The sequence below is a fragment of the Eretmochelys imbricata genome, chromosome 5, assembly GCF_965152235.1.
Source record: "Eretmochelys imbricata isolate rEreImb1 chromosome 5, rEreImb1.hap1, whole genome shotgun sequence".
NCBI classification, from domain to species: domain Eukaryota; kingdom Metazoa; phylum Chordata; order Testudines; family Cheloniidae; genus Eretmochelys; species Eretmochelys imbricata.
The window spans coordinates 92,866,975-92,890,752 of NC_135576.1; the positions used below are offsets into that span (position 1 = coordinate 92,866,975).

Sequence of the window (23,778 nt, forward strand, 5' to 3'; positions counted from 1 at the left end):
ATGTTGGAAGATCAGTTGTGAGATGTGTTTGTGCATATACTCATCCACAGCCCCTTACTAATGGTTACTGAAATGTGTTGTTGGGATTGTCTAATTATTCATGTCAAGCCACTACATGTGTGTGTTTGGCGGAGCTAAGTATTTTACTTTTCAGCCATTGTACATGTCTGTACGTGTTCAGCCATTGTACATGTCTGTAATTTTTTGAATTACACCAGTCAGCGTTCATTGTACTACTATTTTTCACTAAAGTTGATTGAGTGAACTAGTAGATTTGCTAGTACTTAAATGAAAAGTTTTGATTGTAAAGGATCAGTGCACCTGTTAACTCCTTGGCACCACTGATTTCAGAGGTTTGCCTGAAGTCTATGTTTGGGGGTTGGGGAGAATCCTGATCATGGCATGAAAGGATTAAGTGGATTATCATGGTAGAACTTGAAGGGATTTTTTTTTTAGATATAATTAAGCAGCAAGATGGAAAATCAGATGCCTATCAGCTCACACCAGGAAGAGCTAAGGGACAGTTATAATTAGTCTATCACAACGTCAGCAATAATGTAATTTTACAAGACTTAAATACGGGCAACATTAATAAAATCCAGACATTTATATAAGTGTACATTCTTAATTTAGAACTACAGATCTATAAATTGGAAAGGTAGAGAATGTAGCATACAGATGTGAATACTTAGTTTGACATTAGTTGCTAATGATTCTGTAAAATGTATCTTTTTGGATTGACAATACTTTTCAAGACAGATTGAGTTGTAGACCTCCAAAAGAGCTCTCCACTGTTGCATGAGGTGATTGGCTAAAGGATTAGCAAACTGCTGAATTATTTTTCTCTCCTTGGCTGTGGTTGCCAGCTATCTCTGGGATGGTAGTGTGTGAAGCTTAAGAGGATGAGGTTAACCTCTTGAGGGTTTATTCTTATGAGTGTGTAGTTAATCCTTGGAAAGCCTATAAATAACTAGGCTGTATGTTTTTTGTTATAAAACAGAAATACAGACTAGAGCAGAAATGAATGCGAAATTCTGTGCAGGGGAAGAGCTAAGCAGCTGTAGCATTACTTTAGACCCTTCTCAACAGTGATCTGTATTTTGTGCCATTTGTGGGGGGTTTTAGAGCAATGACTTATTAGCTTTCTGTAAAAAGAAGCTGAGTGCAAGATACTTATGCATCTTTTGGTACACTTCATAGTGTACCAGCCTATAAGAAACAAGCTAAAACTTTGCTGTTCAGATATTTATAGTTTTTATGTATGTACAAAAGTGTGTACACAAACTTGCTGCTGTACCTTAAATTACATGGGATTTCTTACTGTGTATTTACATTAGATACAACCCAAGTAATCTGTTTCCTTTTAGTTATCACTGCTGAGGCAGGATTCATCATTTCGAGAACAAGTGACTTGCTTAATGTTGGGGATTAAGTAGATACCTTGACTTTCAGCTCTTATTTTATAACCTGGTTTCTCCCCCACCCCCCACATCCATCATAAAAAAAGCAAAAAAGGACACAATACTTACATCACTTTAGACTGGTGCATAATTGAGCTAATCATCTCTGCATCTCAAAACAGTATGGACATGCTTGCATTGGTTATGTTTTAGAGGTGTAATGACTGAACCTGCAAATAAATGTAGATGGAGATGGGCAGAATTACAAAGATTATGTGTTTGACCTAACAAAAATTTATTCTTTGCTTTTAGTTGAAGAATTTTGAGAGCAGTACACGTGCTGACAAATTTATTCTAGTAATATTCATTAGACTTGTGAATTTCCAGAACAAATTGCACATATTTGTCTAAAATAGAAAAGCATGCTTTAAGTGTTTTTAAAGGCTGCTCCTCTGTCCCCTAAACCACTTCCAAAGTGGATTAGGCAACTGGTTTCAGATGCCCAGCCTGTAGGCTCACTCCAGATGTAACAATCTAGTTCCATGATGGAGTAAGATATTACAGAATATACCTGCTTGATTAGTTTCTAGACCTTTATGGTTAGGAACACTCTTTGAATGTCAACCAGTGTAGTATTGTCTTCAATGTTCAGGGACACTCTTGGCAAATAAGCCAAGTGTGCTTTCCTTTATTGTGCTTTACCCTCTCCCCTTTGTACTGTTCTCCTTGGTCCAATAGTCCAGGCTGCATCCTAACTTTTTTCACTTTTCACAAATTAACTCAGGTAGGGAGAAACTTACCAACAATTGGGTTATGATATTATTGAACTTAGAGATACAACTAATTTGACAGCTTCATGGACAAACACTCCAGCCTCATGGATGCTGTGCTTATATAGCTCAAAAAAGAGCACATCACAATGGTTGGGAAAACGTATTCTTCTCTGCTGACGGCCTCTCGTTGGCATAACCCAGGATGGAAGTGTATGGTATCTAAAAGATAGATTTGAGGGACGTTTGGCGTCTGCTGTCATTGGAAAGCCTGGGATAACATTGTCCTTAATGTGGGCCTTTTTGCACACTTATACTAGTACTGGGATTTGTTTTGGTATACAATGTACTTTACAAAGTTCTTTATGCTAATCAAGAACGTACTCCAGGGCACCACAGGACACTCTTCCCGCTAGACTACCTTCAGAACTCTAGGTCTCTAGCTGAAACATTTTCCTATAAGTGTGGCTGTGGAAGTACAGATAAGGGGCAATAGCGCTTAGGCCCTCTGTATCTTACAAGGTGGCTACTGGCTTTAACTTTCCTGACTGCTAATATACTTTTGAGTGAGCAACTAGAGCAACAGTATGATTTCTTTTTGACTGTGCTTCCGAAAGGGTAAGCAGCTGTATACAACACCAGGTGGAGACCCAAAGTGGCCTGTAAGATTAGCTCCAAAATCAGTGGATTTAACCTTGAGGCGACAAAGATGTATGTATCCTTGAAGAGTGATGACCATTTTTGAGCTAGCAGGAACTGAAAAAGGTGTTTCTGGCCCCTGCTGCTTTTGTTGTCATTCAGGAATATTGAGGAGTCCAAGAAAACCCTGAGATTTTCTTAGCTATCATGAGTTTCCAAAGCTGTGGGTTTTTTAAAATTGGGTGCTTATATTTAAACAAGGCAACACTAGCACACATGAGGATGAAGAGGCAGTGAAGCTGAGTGTAGCAATAAATGTTTCCAGACTTTCTATTTTGGCTGAATTTGGAAAGTCTCTTTCTCGCAAAAACAGGTATTTCAAGGCTTTAAACGGTATCTGTGCTTCCCAAGCATTCTTCAGGAAATCTCCCACCTTTTCAGTACCCCTGGAACAGCTCCAGTGGTAGTAACAATGGAAATATTGCGGGAAGGGCATAGGTGCCTTACCATTGTGTTGTATGGACATGCTTAGAACTAGTGGCTGTGACATGGTGGTAGAAATACTAGTCTTTTCTGTGCTAGTACTAGAATCCTGCCACCATCGATGGAGCTGCTCTAGTAGTGGTGCAGAGTCAGAGACTTCCTGAAAAATGATTACATAGACAAGCAAGGAATCACAGGTGTTAGAACACTTTCAGAACCACCCCCCATTATTCTCCATAGGATTCTCCATTCATCCGTGGCAGAATCCTGGAGGGCCAAAAGTCCTTTAAGCTCCATGCTCACCAAGATTGATGTAGAGATGGAAGTGGGAAGTATGACTATAAAGTTGGGGGTGTTTTCACTCCGTTATCTATCTCAGTGCAGCTTTGATGTATGAGAACACGCTTCTTCCTTCCCTTTCAAATTCAGCACCAATTGCTAACAGGAGGGTGTGCAGAAAAGTTCAGCTTTCCTTAGTTAGGACCCTGTTCATTCTGGGGCCAGTTCAGGATGTGAGACACAGTGACATAGCCTTTTTCCTTAGCCTTCCGTATGATAAGAGACATTAATGGCTGTTGGAAGAAACATATGCCTGAGACGGTTTACGTTTTGCAACGTGTACTCTGTTCTTATGACCTGAGAGAGGTTATGAGTTACAGGAATGAGGGTGGGAATTGGGGTAAAGTTAGATAAAACGCGTATATCCACACAGAAACTAAGCTCAGTTTGTTCTCTAGGAAAGTGCCACTACTTCTTCCAAACTCCATGTAGGTGTGCCTGTTTTAATTAGCAATTTACAAATGTATTTACGAAGAGTATGACTTTCTGCTCAGAGTGCACGCTGCACATCTTTGACCTCGCATTCTCTAATGGAAACACACAGCAGCATGTACATAAAACACAAAAACCAAACACAGCATTGCAATACACATGCACTTCCTCCCTGAGGGAAAGGATGTGAGAATGAATGCCATGTAACAGATATTAACTATGTCACTTAATACGCTACTGGAAGGTGCTCAGACACTATCCTGATGAGGGCAGTATAAGAAGTTGGAATTAAATATTTCATATGCTCATATACGTTCATAGCTGTTGTCATCTGTCGTCGTCCCTCTCCCCCCCCCCCCCCCCTCCGGTTTTAATTAGATGTTCTTATTATTGGGGGAAAACCATCTGGATACAATATTTTTGCTCATAGTCCAGATTTCTAGGGTTGCAGTAGAGGTGGGATAGAACTTCAACTAGCACAAAAGAAGGTGGCAGAAAGACTTGTGGCTGTGGGGAAGGCAGCTTTAGTTTTTGAGGTTAAATCTGGCAATAGCAGTACTTATATCTCTCCTACTCATCTTGAGTTTCACCAAGGTAGTCTGAGCTTACCGCTCTGTACATAATAGGCATTAAGAATATGGTTCAGGCTTCTGCTTGGGTGGTGAGACTGTCTGCACTAGCCTTGCTCTTTGGTAGGTGCTGTGTTGATCTCTGGCTTGGAGATAGCCCTGCAAATTCTACTTGCACCAGGGCCTAACTGCAGTACGACAAATCCCAATTTAAAAGTCTGCATCTACCCCATGTCCAGGCTGCTGAGCATACTTCACCTTTTGAGTCTGTAACCTGGTCTCAGCCCAGTCAGGTAACCTCTGAGTGCTTGTTCATTTCTAAGTCCCTGGCTGCTGGTTTTTCCTCTCTACACCTTGACTCTAGCCTGCTGCTCAGAGCAGGGACAGAGAAGCTACATCTGCCCATAATGAGACTAGTAGGATCTGTAATTTATGGCATTTTTAGTGGTGGGCTGGGGATCACCCTATAGGAAGAGCTGAATATGTACTACCCATAACCATTTTCAGAGCTTAGTGCAAAATGCATGTTTTTGAAAAAACATACAATCCTAGGAAGTACGAGGAGTGTATAAAGATATAGGAATGGCACGTATACTCTATACTGTGCTGTCTTTATATAATGTGTGACTATATTCATGCACTGTGCATATGTGACAAGGTGGAGCTCTCCCAAGATGGTAGTCCCCCCTCACTTGCTCTACCTCAACTCCTTTATGCAGCATAGATAAGGAATGTATACAGCATCAGTCACCTTAATATCTAGGCACTACACATGAAAAATAAGGGACACAAGACATAGATCTTCTGGGGCTCAGCCACTTACCTAGAAACTAAATATGCTTCCGTTACAAGTGACTGAGCCCCAGAAGGTGAAAGCAGAAACTGCTTTTTCTACATCTCATGCCCTTTATTTTTTCTGTCCATTGGCAAGATCTTAAGGTGATGGATGCTTTGTACATATCTTATATCAAATTGCATAGAGAAGCTGAGGAGGAGAAAGTGAGAAGAGACTTCTGCTGGGGAGCTCTCCACCTTGTTATGTATGCACAAGTGAGAGAGACTACTAGTTTGGGAGTGCTTCCCTTAGTACTGCAGTAACTGAGGAGGGGTGGAACTGCTGCTTCTGTCTCTGCTTGACAGGGAGACAGAACAAAGAACTTACTAGACAATTGCATGGAATACCTCAATTTTTTTCCATTGTCAGGAACTGGGAAAAGAGGGGAGTAATGGAAGTCAGGCTGCGGGGGAGAGAAGGTTGAAGAGGAACGTGGGATGTGGGGCAGGAAAAGGATGACAGAAAAGCCCGAAGCTATCAAAGTGAACACGTAGTTCACAGCAAGATGGGGTGTAAACCTGCCCCTCAGTAGCGTGCTGTGCAGTAAGTGTTCGCTTAGAGAAGTCCTTAGAAACTTAATGTAATCACTGTGTAGGGAGGAGAATGGGCTCCTGGCAAAGATTGCTAGCCTTGGGAACCCTGGATTAAATTCCCTACTCCACTACAGGCTTCCTGTGTGACCTTGAGCAAGTCACTTTAGGACCAGATCCACAAATCTACTTGGCTGTTCCTCCGCTCAACACCTAACCAATAGGTGCCCTCTGCCACAAGCTGTGTGCTCACATTCCCTAAACAGTGCATGAGGAGAGAGAAAGAGATCCTCAGAAGTCAGCTGATGGGAAGCCACCTAAACTAGTCAGCAGTGAAATGCTGGGGAAGGAGGGATTGGTTTGTGCGCCTGGCTGACAGGCTGGAGATAAATGTTTCCCTGTGCTTAGGATGAGTCATGAACCCTGTCCAGCAGTTAGGTGCCTGACCCAGGTCAACTGTTTAGATAGCCCGTATGCTAGCAGCCAAAATCATTTGCACAAAATAGACACATTTAACAGCTTTTACAATAAGGGAGTCCCCACAATAGCTAGTAGGCCAGGGGTTAGGACACTGACTGCACATGTGGGAGACCCAGGCCTGATTTAGAGCAGGGACTTGAACCCAGGTCTCCCACATCCTGGGTGAGTGTCCTAATCCCCAGGAGAGAGATGGGAAGACACGCACACAAACATCCTACCTTGTCCCCAGGTGTCTTGTGCTGGCTGTACTATACTGGCCCCCTTCTGCAATCAATGGCCTGCATCTGGCCTTACTTCTGCAGGGTCTGATGGTTCCTAGCCATACTCAGAGCATGCCTACAGTACTGGGTTATTCTAAAGAGAGAGGTACTTCCTCTGCAAAGCTTCAGGGCCTCTGTAGCTTTGATTTAAGGTATTGCTCCAAATAGCTTGTTAGTTCTGGGATGGTGTCAGGGCTTAGGTGGCTTTGCAAATGGCAACGGGTGGAAACTTTGGGGACTTAGGTGCCTACAGCATTAGGTGGCAGCTCAGTGATGGCTTTGAAAATGTCAGTGTCTAAGGATCTTTGTCGGTCTTGGCCCGGGTCTTGCCTTACCTTGGCTTCCCATCTGTAAAACAGGGGTAACAGTACTTCCCTACCTCACAGGGTGTAGTGAGGATAAATACATAAGAGTGTGAGGTGCTGAGATACGACTGTGGTGGGAGCCAAATAAGTATGTAAGATATAGACATAGGAACCCCAGGCTAGGTCAGTCTGTATGGGGTAAGTACAATCATATGCTAATGTGACACACCTCTGCAGACTTAAGATGTTTGAGGTGGTAACCATAAGAGAAATATTAGTGGTTTGAATCATTAGAACCTCTGTTTAATAGATATGAATAATCTAGACTTAAAGAGCATCTTTCAAAGTAAAGGATTCTAAATCTTATTACAAACTTGGAGTCTTGCTCTGCAACCTTTAGTAATGTGGCCCACTGAAGTTACACTCTGTTAAATTTGGTGGAATGTGGCCCTTGATTTTTTATATATATACATACAGAGATCCATTTTATCCTCCACAGAATTGCAAGTGCCTCAGAATTTGAAACATAACCTCTGTTTTAGTAGCATACAATGTACTACACAGCAGTTGAAGAATGCAAGAACATTGGAAATGTAAAACTACAGGAGAATTTAAGTAGGCCGTGGGTATTTAGACACTTAAGAAATCACACTATATAGATGTATAAAAAGAGCTTACAATCTAAATAAAGTAGATGAGTTAAAGAAAGGAAGAAGTATCACCATTTTGCAGATGGGGAACTGATGCACAGAGATTAAGCCTGCTCAGCAGATCACAGGAAACGCCTGACAGAGCTAGGAATTGGACCTAGATTTACTCGGTCGCAGTCCCATGCTTTAAACAAAACTATTTTCTTAATGACTAGAGTTGTACTTTGACAACACCCTTACTCCAAACCAGAGGACCAGTGAAATATTGCCCCCTGATAGTATAACTGAGTTTTTTAATACTTGGTCTTTTGGGCTTTGAGGGTGAGGGGAAATTGGGACAGAAATTTTGAGGAAATAAACGCTGCTTGAATCAGCTTTCAAATGATAAACTGAATTGTTCTTTTGCCAATATTAAAAGGATTTGGGGAGGCAGGGAAAGGTGGTTGTAACAAAGCAGTTCTGGTCGAATTAGAGATTATTTTTAAATCAATACTCTGCTTAAGTACCACAACACAATTGCTTGTGCATGCATCATTGCAATCCCCACCCCCCAAAACTGGACACTGCTCTTGCTCTGCAAGTAATAATAGTAATTGGTGGTAAGGCAGACCTGTTACTCATCCTTCTGAGCACATTTCTTATGGTAGGTGTCTGGGTTTTAATTAAGTGCTAATGAGCATGCCTAGCAGACCTTGATACTCTACCAACTTCTTCAGTTTTATGGCTCACTATTGCTAAACTCTTAAAAAGAGACAGAGCAGGCATTAGTGTCTTTGAAGTGACAGGTGGTTATACGTATAATATAATTGTTACCATCCTCTAAAGTGGTGAATGCGTATTTTGTAAATATGTCCTCTGATTGTTGCTGTTATCTATTCTGCTCCCTCTTTTCATTTTCCCCATTTGCAGACAGCACAGGCTGTCTGTTTGGAGTGGGTGCTGGGGAAAAGGACTAATATCTTAGGCTTAGTCTACACTGGCACTTTGTCGGAAAAACTTTTGTCATTCAGGGCTGTTAAAAAAAAAAAAAAAAAAAAAAAAAAAAAACACGTCCCGAACGATAAAAGTTTTACCGACAAAAAGCGCCGGTGTGAACAGTGCTTTGTTGGCAGAAGCGACAAACAGCCGCTACACCGCTCTGCTTTTAATGGCATGGCTGGAGCAGCACAGCTGTCAGTAAAAGATGCGTAGTGGAGCCATACCTTTAGTAACCGAGTTTTTCTAAAGGACACAGAACATGAGTTCTTTGGGGCTTGGATTGTCTTCATCTGTGTTTCATATAGCACTCTCAGTGCTATGCATGGCTGGAATATAAAGTAAGTTGTTTTAAATTGAAGCTAGATTCAAATCATACACATTCAAGTGCAACAGCTCCAGTGGTGCAAGAGACCAAATTTAGTCCCTTATTTTATAGCAATTATCAATTTATAATCATTCTGCAGATCGTTATATAATGGAGAGTCCTTACAAATAGGCCAAGGTCTGTCCCTCTCTTAGTTGCTGACACAGCACGGACCAAGATCAGTTCTGTAAAGGATCATGTAGGATTCTTCCGCAGTTCTACCGGAGAAAGCGTTTTCCCCATGGCTGCTGCTTTGATGTTTTGGTGAAAACTTCAGAGTACAGCAGGTGAAATGAGTGATTGCAGTCTTAGCCCTGGTCTACACTAGGGGGCAGAGATCAATCTAAGTTACGCAACTTCAGCTACGTGAATAACATAGCTGAAGTCTATGTACTTAGATCAACTTATCATGGTGTCTTCACCGCGGTGAGTCGACCGCTGCCGCTCCCACGTCGACTCAGTCTGCACCTCTTGTGGAGCTGGCTTACAGGAGTTGACGGGAGAGCGCTCAGGGGTCGATTTATCGTGTCTAGACTAGAAGCAACAAATTGATCCCCGCTGGATCGATCACTGCCCACTGCTCCAGCAGGTAGTGTAGACATACCCTAATTAAGGAAGAATACCCTACTCTTTGATTTCCCAACAAAATGCATGCCTGGCACCACTATGAATGGATGCAGGAACAGATGGCGGATACCAAACAAATTCAGTTTTAATATTGATATACTCAAATGCTTTCACCAAACCTTTACAGCTACTGAACTTAGCTAAAAGGAGAGTGAGGTATAATAGCTGCCCCAAGGGAGGGAGGGAAAAAAAAGCTAGTTTAACCCAAGCACTTCAGGTGATGTACACTAGAGAATGCAGGTATCTACAACAGACCTGGAATGCTCATAACATTCCAAGTATTGCTACAGCTTCGGCTGTGCAAGTCCAATAACTTTACTAATATCAGTTCTGTCTGAACTCTTGGAGTACTGCTGTGGGCTGGAAGCTGCACCATTTCAGTCAAGTAGTGTTCCTGGTCCACAATGCTGTGTCAAGTGATAGCTCTGATCACTTAAAGGATTGGATCAGTCTGCTTGTTAAGGTTACCTAGCTGGCTGTGTGTGGGCGCAAGGGCAGCTGAGAAGATACTTGGCTGGTCTTGGCTCTGCTCCCTTCCTCCTCATTTGACACCGCAACCCCAAGACAAGAAAGAAGGAAACAGCTTCTTTAAACCACAGTTTTAATGTAACCTTTCCCCCCTTCCACCTCATGTGTACAAGCCCAGTCAGTCAGTAGGGGCTAGAGATCCTCAGCCATATGTATGGATTGTGTGGAGATGTAGTAAGGCATAACTTTTCCCTTTCCACCACTTGTGCAAGACTGTTCTTTTTGAAACAGTAATTGGACCAAATAATAATGTGAATCAGGTGCAAATATGCATCTTGTGCTAATATTAGATATGTAATATTGCATAGCTCTGAGAAATGTAACCAATGCTTTACATGTGAACACACAAAAGAAAAATATTAAGGTTGCAAAGTCAAGCACTCTGAAGTTACTATGGTAGTCTGTGCAACATTAATTTGGTGTCCTTGTTTGTGTGCATTATGATGCAATCTTTAATTACATGATCACATGCTGTTTTTTCCACAGGCCTCTTCCCTCAGAGTGTACAGAAATAATTGATCACTTAATGAGCAACTGTTCAGTATTTTGTTTTCTTGTCATTGATCATGCCCCATTTAGTGCATGCTATTCCAACCCTGCTCTGCGGACAGAATTATTAAATTTACTCTTGGGCTTTTCTGTGACATTCATTGCCGTACTATTCAAGTGCATCACAAATATTAAATTTATTTTCACAACATCTTGAGGAGGCTGTTTTAGATGGGGAACTGAGACACAGACGTTAAGGTCAAAAGTATCTACTAAATATGGGTGCCTAATTTGGGATGCATAGATCTGAATTTTCCTCAGCCACTTGATCTTATGGAGTAACTGATAGCACTAGTAGGTTGTCATCTTCTGTGTGGCCCAGCACATTCCAGAGGGGAATGAAACGCACTTTGTCAGTGAGATTTCACAGATGTTTGCAGACTGAGGAGGAATAGGGAGACACAGGAATTTTGGGTTCCATTCCAGGTTCTGCAGAAAAGTGTCTATAGTGGTCACAGATATTTCTGTCAAGCCTGACTCCCTTCTGCTCCTCCAGCCTGTCTCTCCCCTCCTCTTTCTCCTCCTCCCAGTCTCTATCCCCATGGTTTCTTGTCCCAGACCCAGTTTGCTAACCAGTACCAGTCTCCACACACTCAGCCCTTGAGCCCAGACCCACTCTCCTTGACTGGTCAGTCCTAGTCTATTCCTCTCCCAGGCCTATTTCTTTCCATCACCCAATGGCTCCTTGTCCCAATCTGTACCCTCTGCAATGTCCCCTTGCCCCACAGACTGGTTGCTGTTTCCTCTGCACTCCAATAAAGCTACTCTTTTCCACACTGCCATGGTGCTAGCACAGGGTGAACTGAAAGCACAGAAGAGATGAGACAAGCCCTTAGAGCAGGGAGACTTCACTGGCAATTTATAGCTGTAGCAAAGCAAGAACTCACCACTGCAGCACCTCCTGCTGGTTATCTCAGGAATTAGCTCTTCCAGCCCAGAGCACCCTCTGCAGGCCAGTGCCTCACCTGCTGCTGGGCCCTGTGTCCCTCTCAGACCCCCGGTGCCCCTTTACCTTGGGGTACTGCCCCTGGCAGTGCCCCCACACTCTGGGTCTCCCCTCCCAGGGGAACCCCCCAACCCTCTAGCCACACCCTACCTCAGTGGCTGTTGCCAGTCAGCATTTAGCCTCTGCTCACTGGGGCAGACTGCAGTCTGTAAACCACTCATCAGCAAGGGGGGTTTGGACCTGCTACCTTTTGCCTATTCTCAGGCTACACCTCTGTAACCCCAGTACCTTTCCTGGCCTTAAGCAAGGCCTGGAGCTCCTCTAGCCCTACCCCAGCCCTGCTCCACTCCACTCCACTCCAGGTACCCTTTTCTCCCAGGCAGCCAGGTCCTTCTTGCTAGAGAGAGAGAGTGCCTCAGCACCTGGCTCACAGCTCTTCTATAGGGCCAGCTGTGGCCTGATTGTGACGTGGCCCCAGGTGTTGCTGTTTTCCCAATCAACCTAGAGCCTTTTCTCTCAGCCCCAGTCTTCTCCAAGGGCTGGCTTTTAACCCCTTCTGAGCCAGAGCGGGGTGACTACCCCGCTACAACAATGCTGTAACTTTCTCGCTCAGGAGGGTGAAAAAATACCTGCCTGAGCACAGCAAGTTTCAGTGTTGTAAAGTGACAGTGTAGACAGTGCACCAGCGCTGGGAGCTACGCCCCTCGTGGGGGTGCGTTTTTTGGAGTGCTTTAAATTGCCAGTGTAGACTAGCCCTTAGTTCCTGCGCCCAGGGCCACAGGTGTGCATAACAGTCAGGATCAGCAATTGCAGGAAAATCGCTGCCTAACTGGAGTGGCACAGGCCCTTTACAAGTGAAATCTTTGTGGAAATTAGCTGCCAAATTCTAACAACTGCACATTTAGAAATTTTGATGGATTTACATGGGGCAGTAAAAGGCACATCCTTGAAGTGAAGGAAACCCCCTGCCAAATTTCAAATCCCTACTTCAAAACAGGAGTTCTCAATAAACTAATTGAAGGAGTTTTTTTAACTTGAGCAGAACAACTTATTTTCCTCTCATCTTGTTCTTGAAAATGGCAGAACCGTTTTTTGCAGAAACTTGACCCAAAAATTTCCATTTGAGGCACGCCCCCAGCATGGGAGATTTCATCCTGAATGGTTAATGTTTGGTAAAATTATAAGCAACTTAAAACAGAGCCTTATAATAGGAAGTGTTAGACAACCTTAAATATAGGCAGAGGTATTCACCTGATCTAGGAAGCCGCACCTGAAATTGAGAGGTCATAATCCATAAGCACCACAATGCTTGCAGGGAGTGCTGTATTTGAATACACAAACTGCCTGATGCTAGCTAGGTTTTTTAGAGTGTAGACACTAAAACATTTTAGGAATACAGGTTCTATAAAAGCTCAGTTGGACTATTTAAGCATGAAAGGATGTCTTGTATGCTGTCTTTTTGGTAGACATTTTTTCTTAAAAATGGCACCCACCATTTCATCGCTGGTGGCAGTGCTGTTGTAGACAGGGCTAATGTGTTTTTAACCACTTCGTTTAGCTTTACTCAAATCAGGAGTAGGAGACACGCAGTGTGGTGGGGTGGAGAGGAGAGGAAGATGGGTAAAAATAGGATATTATTGATTATGAATAGCTAACCAACATTTTTCTTCTCTTTTCTTCCTCAACTATGTGCTTCGCATACTTCCTCCTGTGAATAACAATGCCATCCATAACAGCAGCAGCAGCTGCAGGCTCAGCATCTTTCCCATGGCCATGGACCTCCAGTGCCTCTTACACCACACCCATCAGGACTTCAGCCTCCTGGAATTCCTCCGCTTGGAAGCAGTGCTGGCCTTCTTGCCCTCTCTAGTGCTTTGGGTGGGCAGTCTCACTTGGCAATAAAAGATGACAAGAAGCATCATGATGCAGAACACCACAGAGGTGAGAGGCATGGCAAGCCTGATTAGGACGTTGTCAGATTCGCACATTGCTGCAAATTATGTGCATCTCTAAAGAAATCGAATTATATAGAATGAAAACGAGAACAAACTGTTGTAAAAAATTTTTTTTTAAAAGTGTGTCTGCATTTCTACCACTGAAGCAAAATTAAGCTTGGAAGTTTTCAGTATTTGAAATAGGCTATCCATTAGGTGTCTCCTGCTTTATAGATTGCAGGGCATTTTGACATCCTGGGGAATGATTAGTGTAACACCAGTGCCTGCACAATATTGTGGATAATTGTTAAACTGCATAATCGGGTAAATTTTTTCAAAGAAACTAATGTTGTTAAATGGGTGGGGAGAAGGGAAGACGGGAATGAGAATTTAAATTTTGAAGTGAATGTGTTAAATGAAAGGTTTAGATAACTGTATCTGTTACTTTAGTTTCATAGGCTTAAGTTCTAGTACACATTTAAATATTGGGCAAAATTGCACTTGACTAATTTTTGAAAAAAATAATTTATTCTGTCATGAAATAAAAACTAGGCTTTGTGTATGTTTAAACTGTAAATCTATCATGTTTACAAAATACTGTAATTTTCAGGAAATCACTGTATTAGGAATGTGCAATGACTTATATAAATAAAAGCCATTTTAAAACTGTTCGGGGCTTGTGTTCTAATTTTTCCCCCCTTTTTTTATTTCTGTTCTTGCCTCTGTGTCTGAACGGGCATGTCTGTGCATTTCTTGGTTACTACGGGAGCAGACAGAGAGCCGGGCACAGTAAGTACCAATACTTCTGTTAACATTAAAATGTTTCTGCTTCAACAGTACTTGATAAACAAAAATTACTCACACCTGTTCTTTCTCTGTAGGTGTCCTTGTTCTCCCTCCTGTGTAGTCATAGTGTGATATGATAGGCATAATATGTACCCTGTTCTGATAATGCAGTACTTTTTTTAAGTTGGAAAAATTAAAAGAAACTGTTTAATTACAAAATTTCTGTGGTCATGATAAAATCATGGCAATGGCGGAGATTTGAACTTTAATCAGACTTGATTTGTTTGGCTTCTGGAGCTACTTCTTTTTTTTAAGTCATGTTTATTGCTGCTCACATTTTGAGTGGCAGTTAAGGTGTTTTTTAAAAAAAAAATCTGCAAAAGTTTAAGTTGCAGAACAGGTGAGAAATCAAAATCCACACATTACTGCTGTTTGCAGTCTCTTGGGCATTGTAATTTCTCTAACTGAATCTCTCTACCCATACAAATGTCTTCATTACTTGATTTATGCATCATTTGCAATTTCCCTTGAATAATTTTCTTTCAAGCATGAACTGTAATAAAAATTTCATTATAAAATAAGGATCTGGCTTAGCCCCCACCCTTCTGTCCCCATCCCAAGAAAAGTCTGCCAAAGGGTGGTACTTCGTTTTTTCTTCACACTTTTGTGTCTGAGTAATGATGTCAAATTCAGGTGTCAGCAGGTATTTATTTTGATTTATAAAATGAAACTGTATTCACTAATGCCATGGTTGAATTTGGTCCTTTTATGCAGCAAAATGAGTTGTGATTATTCTTTCTTACTCTCAATTAGACAACAATGTAAGATGCAGTTTCACTGGGAAGGGTTATTCATTGTCTGATAGCCTTAAGACACTTACCTCTTTTTGTTTATAATGCTTGTAAATGCCAGTTATTTGAATGGCAGGGCTTGAAAATATCTTAATTAAAAATGTCCTGCATGCTTTTTATATGATAAATTGATCTTTTTCTCTTGCTTCCAAGTTGGAATTAACAGTTTTTGTTCATTTCCTTGCTCAGTGCAGTGGCATCATTAAAGTCAGTACGTCTGTGGAAATGGTTAAAGGGTAGGATTCTCAAAAGCACTGAAGGGATTGAGGAGCACAAGTCCCATTATAGAACGATGGGATTTTATGTTCCTAAGTCTATTTGGTGCTCTTGAGAATCCCACCCTCAGTTAAGTATTTTCTCAGAGTCAAAAGATGGATCTAACCACACTTTTTTTTTTTTTGGTTCTGTGTAAAATACTTTGCTAAAAATATTCTGCAAATAATTTTAAGAAAAATGTGATAATTTGAAAAATATGCAGTATGCTTAAATAGCAAATATGCAAAGGATACTTGAGATGTGTTGACTTTAAAGTTTAGGTGCCCAGAATGACAAAGCAATGTTATAGAATGCAGACTCTGTGTGCAACCCTTCATTATGCACAACAAAGGAAGTAGATGCAATCTAAATCTGGTCATCTGTGTAGCGCTGCCAGAAAAGCCTTTTTAGTACATTGGGTGGGTTGCAGTTTCATTTTCTTAATTATAATTCAACTCATACAGTTAACTAAAACAGTTCCACCACAGTCACAACTTGCCACCATACGTCAAATCCATGTTACTCCGCTGTGGGTGTGAGGTAACTAGTATAAGTGCATTCTGGGGTGTCACTTAAGATCATGCAAGCAATGTGGGACTTCAGGGCCCTGAAGAATGAACAGTAAATGTAAAGAAAATTACATGCTGATTGTCTTTCTTGCTGTTTGGATATGCCACCTAAAATTGGATGTCTGCCACTCTTTAGATCCCAGTTCAGCAAAACAGTTAAATGGGTTTACACGTTTTGCTGAATAGAGATGACCTTAAGCATGGGACTTAACACATATAAAATGTGTTGCTATTTTGGTGTATCCGTTTCATGGCAAACAGAAGTTTGCTTTTTTATTTTTTTTAAAGATATTTAGAATCCATGGAACGTTATCCAAATTCAGATTTAATATTTGTGGCTAACATTTATTTGACAGCGAGTTTTGGTTGGTTTGAATTTTCTTTCTCAGTCACATCTTTAATGTCACTTTGAAATGGTTTTTATATTTAAACACCTTTTAAGGCTAATATTTAAGTGGTCATAGTTACATAAGTCATATTCACATGACTATAAATCTTATCATAGTGTTTCCTAACCTAGTACTATAGTCTTATCTTGCAGATTACTATTTAAATCATTCATCTTAGTGACCTACATATTTATTTCAATGAGGCTTTGCATATTAAATGCATATGGTGATGCTGCCAAAACTGCTGACAGAAATATGCTCTGATCACTCAAGACACTAGAAACCATGTTGTTAATCTAAGGTAGCTGCAATATTGCTTTGCAGTACTTCACTATAACTTCCAGTGAAGTTAACTGGTGTGAGCTTCCAGTGAAATCAATGGGTGTTGATTATTCTAAGTTGCAAGGTAAAAGTATTCAAATACAAAGCAAGCTTTTAATGCTCATCTGTAATTAATGTAAATTAATTAATGTAAATTAATGTAACTTAATGGATTAAAGCTGTTCAGGGTTTTTTTCGTGAGGCTCTTTTTGGAAAAAAAAAAACCAAAGTGCACCCAGACTAATACATGCAGTCAGAGTTTATAACTATGGTTTGAAACAGATGCATGAGATAGTGAAAGCTGGGAGTAAAATACTCCACATGTGGAGGTGCATTAAACAAATTTATTATAATTCTGGATGATTATGTGTGGGCAATGCCTATAGAAGTTGCTACTGTACATACTCTCACTGCATCTGGGTGGCTGGACTACAAAATCTTTTTTTCTCCCTTACCTTGTCACTCTTCTTACCCTAAAAATCCGGAAATTGGTATAAGTGAAACTTGTCTGCAAGATTTTATTTTTCAAAAAGTTATTTTGTGCACAATTTCTGATGAGAATAATAACTTTAAAATTCAAACTGGTCGGTTTTGAAGGCAGAGGTGTGCACTTATAACCTCAGCCAAGTTTCCACTGATGTGATCTCAGCTGTCCAGAATTGAGCCACCTTAACAGAGTTTGGTGGGGGAATGCAGACATTTTAACTATTGCGATCCTTTTGGGGTATGGCTAATGAAGATGACCAGTCAGTTATGCTAACTAAGTTCTGTAACTGAAGTTTAATAAGAGTTTTAGGAGACTCCGATGCAAGCAAGCTTTGTCCAAATTTTTCTGTAAAGGGTACAATAGCAACATCCATCAGACTCATCTCATGTATTCATTTATCACTTGTGCTGTCACTGTTCTAGCAGTCTATTTGGACAACATAGAAATGCAAATGTTTTCAAGTACTGTATTGTATCAACAGTAATTCATAGATAGTGGAGTTTTAATCTTTTTTATGCACTTGCGATTCATATTGTCTGAAGACAAGAATTCCGACAGTAAAGTATATAGAGTATATAGTATAAAGTATAGTATACTTATAAAGTACCTTTAGGTTTGAAAGTAGTTAATTTTTGCTTTGATTACCATTTGTGAAAACAGCAATATTTATAAAGCAGTCACGTTCTTTGTACAGTGAATAGAAAACTCTTTCTCGCTCCCCCACCCCACCCACAAAGAACTCAAACAACACCCAAAGACAAACATCCTAAAATATTTCTTTGGGTGCTTCTCTTTCTTGGGGAAGGTGATTGTGGTGGACATAATGTTTTAAGTAAACTATTTAAAATGAAATTTTGAATAAATAATAATTTGAAAAGCTTAGTATGCATTTATATATTAAAGAACCAATACTTTAATATCTTCACAAAGAAGATAGTACCTTTCCTAGAGCTTGTAAGAGGGACGCTACCATGCTTCCTTTAACCATATGTTATCCCTCTCTTATTTTTAAGGGCCATGTCAAGTTAAAACATAAGGCCCAATCCTGTGTCCAAATGCATGCACAATACCAATTAACTCTAACCAGAGTTACCTGCATGCAAGGGCTGTGGAATGCTGTGTTGCAGTCTAGTGTGAAACTAACTAGAAGCCACAAGTGCTGATGGCTGGCAACAAAAGTTACAAAACAAAAGAGGAGAGCAATGGGCAGTGGAGCATAAATATTTATGGATAATTCCTGACCCCCATTTTCACAGGCATTAGCTAGAAAATATTGAATTCAACAGAAGCCTTATTTTATCCGTTGTTAACCTCTTCTGATTATTAAAGCACAGAGGAAAGCAATTTAGAATTTCTCACTGTGCTCATATTATCATGTGACAATACCAGTTTTTATGATGGTGGTTGCTGCCATTATTAGTTGAAGTTCCAATTAAACTTTTTCAAATACACTTCAGTTTTTATGTAGGAAGCCTTCCTCATTCTGTGCAGGTCATTACCAGTCTACAGTAGTGGTTTCTGTAGCTTATGATAGGTTCTGACAATTGTGATATTGTATATGTAAATAAAAATAATTATTAAATTAGTGTGCACACTCATTTCAGTTAACCTTTCCTCCCCCCAAAAATCCAACAATGTACTCTTCAGTCTGTTTCTCGGTGTTTGAAACTTCTGCCCCTGTTTTCAGGCAACTTGTCCCGCTGAGCAGGTAAATAACTGGCAGCTTTTTAATAGTATCTGAGGTGATGCTCTATCCTGTAAAAATATAAAATATTTATAATTTCAAGTAGAGGAAGAAAACAGGGATGCAGGGTATGGGAGGATAAAAAGAAGAGAAATGAGGGAAGATGGCAAAAGAGCAATAAGACTTCATATTTAAAACAAAATCAACTTATTTTAACATTAATTTTCTACAACTTATTTTTCTGGAAGAAAGTTCTAATATCTCAGGGTGGTGGGGGTTGGGTAGAGAACACTGGTAGAGTTGTTACTAACTGCAAGTTGTTAGGACTTCAGTCAAATAAATCTTTACTCTTAGGCAGATATTTTAAAAATTTACACCCTATAGGATCTGTGAAATGATCTTCCCTCCTATTCAACTCATGCTGTTTATTCTTGTTTACTAGTGGAGCATGAATAGTCATCTTTCTCTTGATAGTGAGCACCAGAGCTTACATTGGCCCTCTGATATTTTGGTTGTAGATGTTAGATTTGCTCCTGCTTTTCTTTCTGACAAAGGATAAATGTTTGTTTTCCTGGTATATAGGGATGTTGGCAGATAATGCTGGTGTGCAGTGCAGGAGATCAGGTCTACTGTGTTAGCTAAATGTACATAGCAGCCTTTTTTTTTTTTGTCTGCTGACAGTGCAGACAAGTGTGAGCTCAATCTCTTATAATGGTTGAGGTCAGTCATTGCAGTTGGTTAGATGTTTAGCAGAATCTGTAAAATGACCAAGCACAGTGGAAAAAATCCAGCTCTAGAGAATGTCTTAATGGGTCCCAGGTATAGTTAAAGCATGCACACAGATGTCATGGGAACTCTGCTACCTAATTGTTATGTTCAATGTAAAGCTAATTGTCAATGTGGTGTGTGTTAGCAAATTAACTTCCCTATGCCATAGTATAACCGAGGATAAATGAGGTGTTTTGGGCTCCCAGTCTGTACTGCTGACACAAATACTTTTCTTGTGGTTTGGAAAGAGTTCCTAAGGGGAATCAGAATGGCAGCTAAGGAAATCCATTTGAATAATGTGCATTATATTCACATTAGGGAACCTGCCTTCTCTTTCTGCATCCATGAGCGGGTTTTCTTTTCACATTTGTTGCCGATGGTTTCAGTGTTCGAATTTTGTTGGCAGCAAAGTCGCTTTGAGATCCAAGATTGCCTTTATGCTGTCTGGTAACAGTGACAGGAAGTAATGTCACATTAAGCTTTTTTTTTTTTCCCCAGGAGTTACTGAAGAAGGGAATCTATGCAAATAAATAATAATGTTGAGCCATTGGAGAAAAATAAAATGTTAGTTATAAAATTGATTTAATCATTTATGCCAATCTGGATACATTGTATGTAGACTTTGCATTCTTAATCCCTGATAAATTGGGTTCTTAGCACGAAAAGAAGGATTATCCTCAATTAAGTGTCTAGTCTACTGAAATTAAGACACAACAAAAATTGGTGTCATGCTGTTTTTCTTCTTAGTGAGTCAACCAGATTTTTTTTGACACACAATCAAATCAGTTAACAGTGTAGATTTCAATCCAAAATGAAAAGTCTGTACTATTATCTATAAAATCTCTATTATTCCTATAGGGAAAATAGTAATTCTAACATTTCAAATTCAGTCATTTGTAGAATGGTAAGGCTACCTTTTTTATTTCATTTGTTGTATTTAAATTAGGCATAAAAGAAGAAGATAACTGATTAGATATCTCTAGAGATATCAGCCTCATGAAGGTGCTGTGAAGCTCCTGCTCTTTCATGCTATCAGTCCTATATTATACCATTTAGGGCACTAATCATGTGGGAAATATAGACAGTACTTGACCTGACATGATGGGAGAATCTTCTCAGTTTGCTGTTCTAATTGGTAACTGTTCTCTGAACCCTCAAGTCACTTCTGCTGGCAGGAGGCATGCTGAGCCCTGGGTAAAAAAATTTGATACTGTCATCTGTGTCCTAGTTTTTTGTTTACTGTCATTTGTGTCGCTTCAGTATTTCATAAAGCGCTAGTAACATGAGTGGAAAATGGAGACCCTTTCATACCACCCGACGAAATTCCATACAACTTATACTCAGAACTAAAGAAGGAGCAGTTTGCAGTAACAAGTGTACATACTTAAAAACATACTTTCATCAATTGTTTTGAAGCTTGCTCTTAACTCTTTAAATATTTTAATGTACTGTTTTCATTTTTTGCCCAGACTAATCATTGAATTTACTGAGTCTAAATCCCTTTATTGTCGACTGTGATTTTATACAACCCAGAACAGTGTTGGCATAATCTGGGAATGAACACCCAAACCATCCAAGATATCAAACTCTAGGATGTTGGACATGTCATGTAGGAATGTGAGCAGGATCAATTAACATCAAAGGCCTCAGCACTTGTCAGGGAGAAAAGATTGCCAATAAGTTCAGTCTCTCAGCTCCTTGCTACCCATTATCCATCCCCAGGGTGACCCTCCAAGGTAGTGAAACTGTACTGGGGGTAGGTCTAACATGCCTTGCCCCTCCCCATTCTCATTCTCATTCTCTCTCTCTCTCTCTCACACATATTTCAAACGACTCTCTTCCTTCCCCTACTCCTTTGCCCCCGATATAAATTTTGGTGAAAACAGTTTCTGCATTTAAGACCTGATCCAAAGTAATTGGGAATGTTTGCAATAGATCAAGTCTGCATTTAGTACCCAATAAGATAAGTTATTTTTTCCAAGACCTTTAAAATAATTATCTTGTCTGCTACACCCCAAACTATACCGAATCAAAATGGTTAGGTTTTAAAAATATGTTGGAAGTCGCACATAGCTGACATAAAGAAAGCTAGGTAGCATTTGAAGTGACCGTTAAAAATGGTGATATTAACACTTTATAAATAAGGTACATTTTGCTTTATTGTTAATGCCCCAGAGCAGTGGTTCTCAACCTTTCCAGACTACTGTACCCCTCTCAGGTGTTTGATTTGTCTTGCATACCCCAAGTTTCACCTCACTTAATAACTACTTGCTCACAAAATCTGACATAAAAGTGTCACAGCACACTATTACTGAAAAATTGCTTACTTTCTCATTTTTACCATATAATCATAAATCAATTGGAATACAAAAATTTTGTACTTACGTTTCATTGTATAGTATGTAGAGCAGGATAAACAAGTTATTGTGTGTGAATTTTTTGTTTGTACTGATTTTCACTAGTGCTTCTTATGTAGTCTGCTGCAAAATTAGGCAAATATCTAGGTCAGTGAATCTGCAGCCCGTTGCCACTTGCGGCCCAATCAGCACCGATGTGCGGTCCATGTGACATCCTCAGTGCTATACAAGTAGTATAGCTATTATGTGGTTGCAGCCCACATCACTCAGAGAGCTGCATATGTGACCCACAATGGTAAATGGGTTGAGAACCTCTGATTTGGATGAGTTGATGTAACCGCTGCATATCCCCAGGGGCACACGTACTCCTGGTTGACAGCCACTGCCCCAGAGCATTGGGGAGCCAAGAGGTGGTGCTATATAGGAAGTTTGCAGATGCTCTTATCTATTTGACTAGATGTTTTCAAGATCTATAGTCTTCCTGCTTTTAGGAATTCCAGTTTGTAACAAAAAATAATGGATAGGATGACTAGTGGTTATTGGGATGGGGAAGTTACATCCCAGAAACTGTGGACCCTTGCCCCTTAATTACTATTCTGTAAACTAGTAATTAAATGCATATCATAGGAACTGCTTGTGTGTGTGCATGAGTATGCTTTCTGGGTTTATATAGTGCCATGTATGCTTTTTGGATTGATAAATAAGTTTTTCTTTGTTTTTTAGAATACTGTATTGCACAGAAGTGTGTCAGCATTGTTTTGTATAGACATGTGCATGTAAACATAGGTAGGATACACAAAAAGAAAAGGAGTACTTGTGGCACCTTAGAGACTAACCAATTTATTTATAAATTTATAAATTGGTTAGTCTCTAAGGTGCCACAAGTACTCCTTTTCTTTTTGCGAATACAGACTAACACGGCTGTTACTCTGAAATAGGTAGGATACAATCATGTGTGCAGGAACTATGCATTAAAAGGACACTAAATTTAAAAATACAATAAAACCTATTTCTTATCTTTGTGAATACCTGAAATTACTCTCTACATATTTTAGGCACAGATCTTGCAAGCTTCTTGCATGACTGGAATCTACACCCATGTGGAGTAATTTGCAGGATCCAGGTCTTAAAAATACAAATTAGTCTTTCCTTTTTTGCAGTTATTTTCTGTGAGTTTGGACAATGAAAACTAATGAAGTCAGTTTTACGTTTTGTTAGTTTCCCTTGTAGCTTCTCAATACTGCAATATTTGAGTTGAGTTAAAAATTATTTCTCAGCATTTTTTTTAAAAGGTATTATTTCTGTTGGCCTTGGGTTGAGCAAAAGCAGGCTTTTTTTTTTTCCTCACAACTTTTTAATTTGTAGTCAAATTTGAGTTGACAGTGTCTCTTTAAGCTAAAAGAAAAGGAGTACTTGTGGCACCTTAGAAACTAACAAATTTATTTGAGCATAAGGTTTCATCAGATGCATGAAGTGAGCTGTAGCTCACGAAAGCTTATGCTCAAATAAATGTGTTAGTCTCTAAGGTGCCACAAGTACTCCTTTTCTTTTTGCGAATATAGTCTAACATGGCTGCTACTCTGAAACCTCTCTTTAAGTTGTATCTTCTATTGCAGACATTGGGTATTCATTTTAAAATACAAATCCATTTTTCATCAGAAATGGATTTTAGTATATATTGCTTCCAAAACAT

General features: G+C 40.0%; 1 protein-coding gene across 5 annotated transcripts in view; it reads left to right on the forward strand.

Moving 5' to 3' along the window:
* TLE1 (TLE family member 1, transcriptional corepressor) overlaps nucleotides 1-23,778 on the forward strand; it is a 96,534-nt gene that overhangs the window by 26,267 nt on the left and 46,489 nt on the right. For 4 of the 5 annotated variants that reach the window (XM_077817537.1, XM_077817540.1, XM_077817541.1 and 1 more), the window contains 2 exons: nucleotides 13,421-13,625; nucleotides 14,391-14,407. In XM_077817537.1, the coding sequence (XP_077673663.1) occupies nucleotides 13,421-13,625; nucleotides 14,391-14,407 (222 nt within the window). The remainder of the gene's footprint in view (nucleotides 1-13,420; nucleotides 13,626-14,390; nucleotides 14,408-23,778) is intronic. The other variant, XM_077817539.1, reaches the window with a different exon arrangement.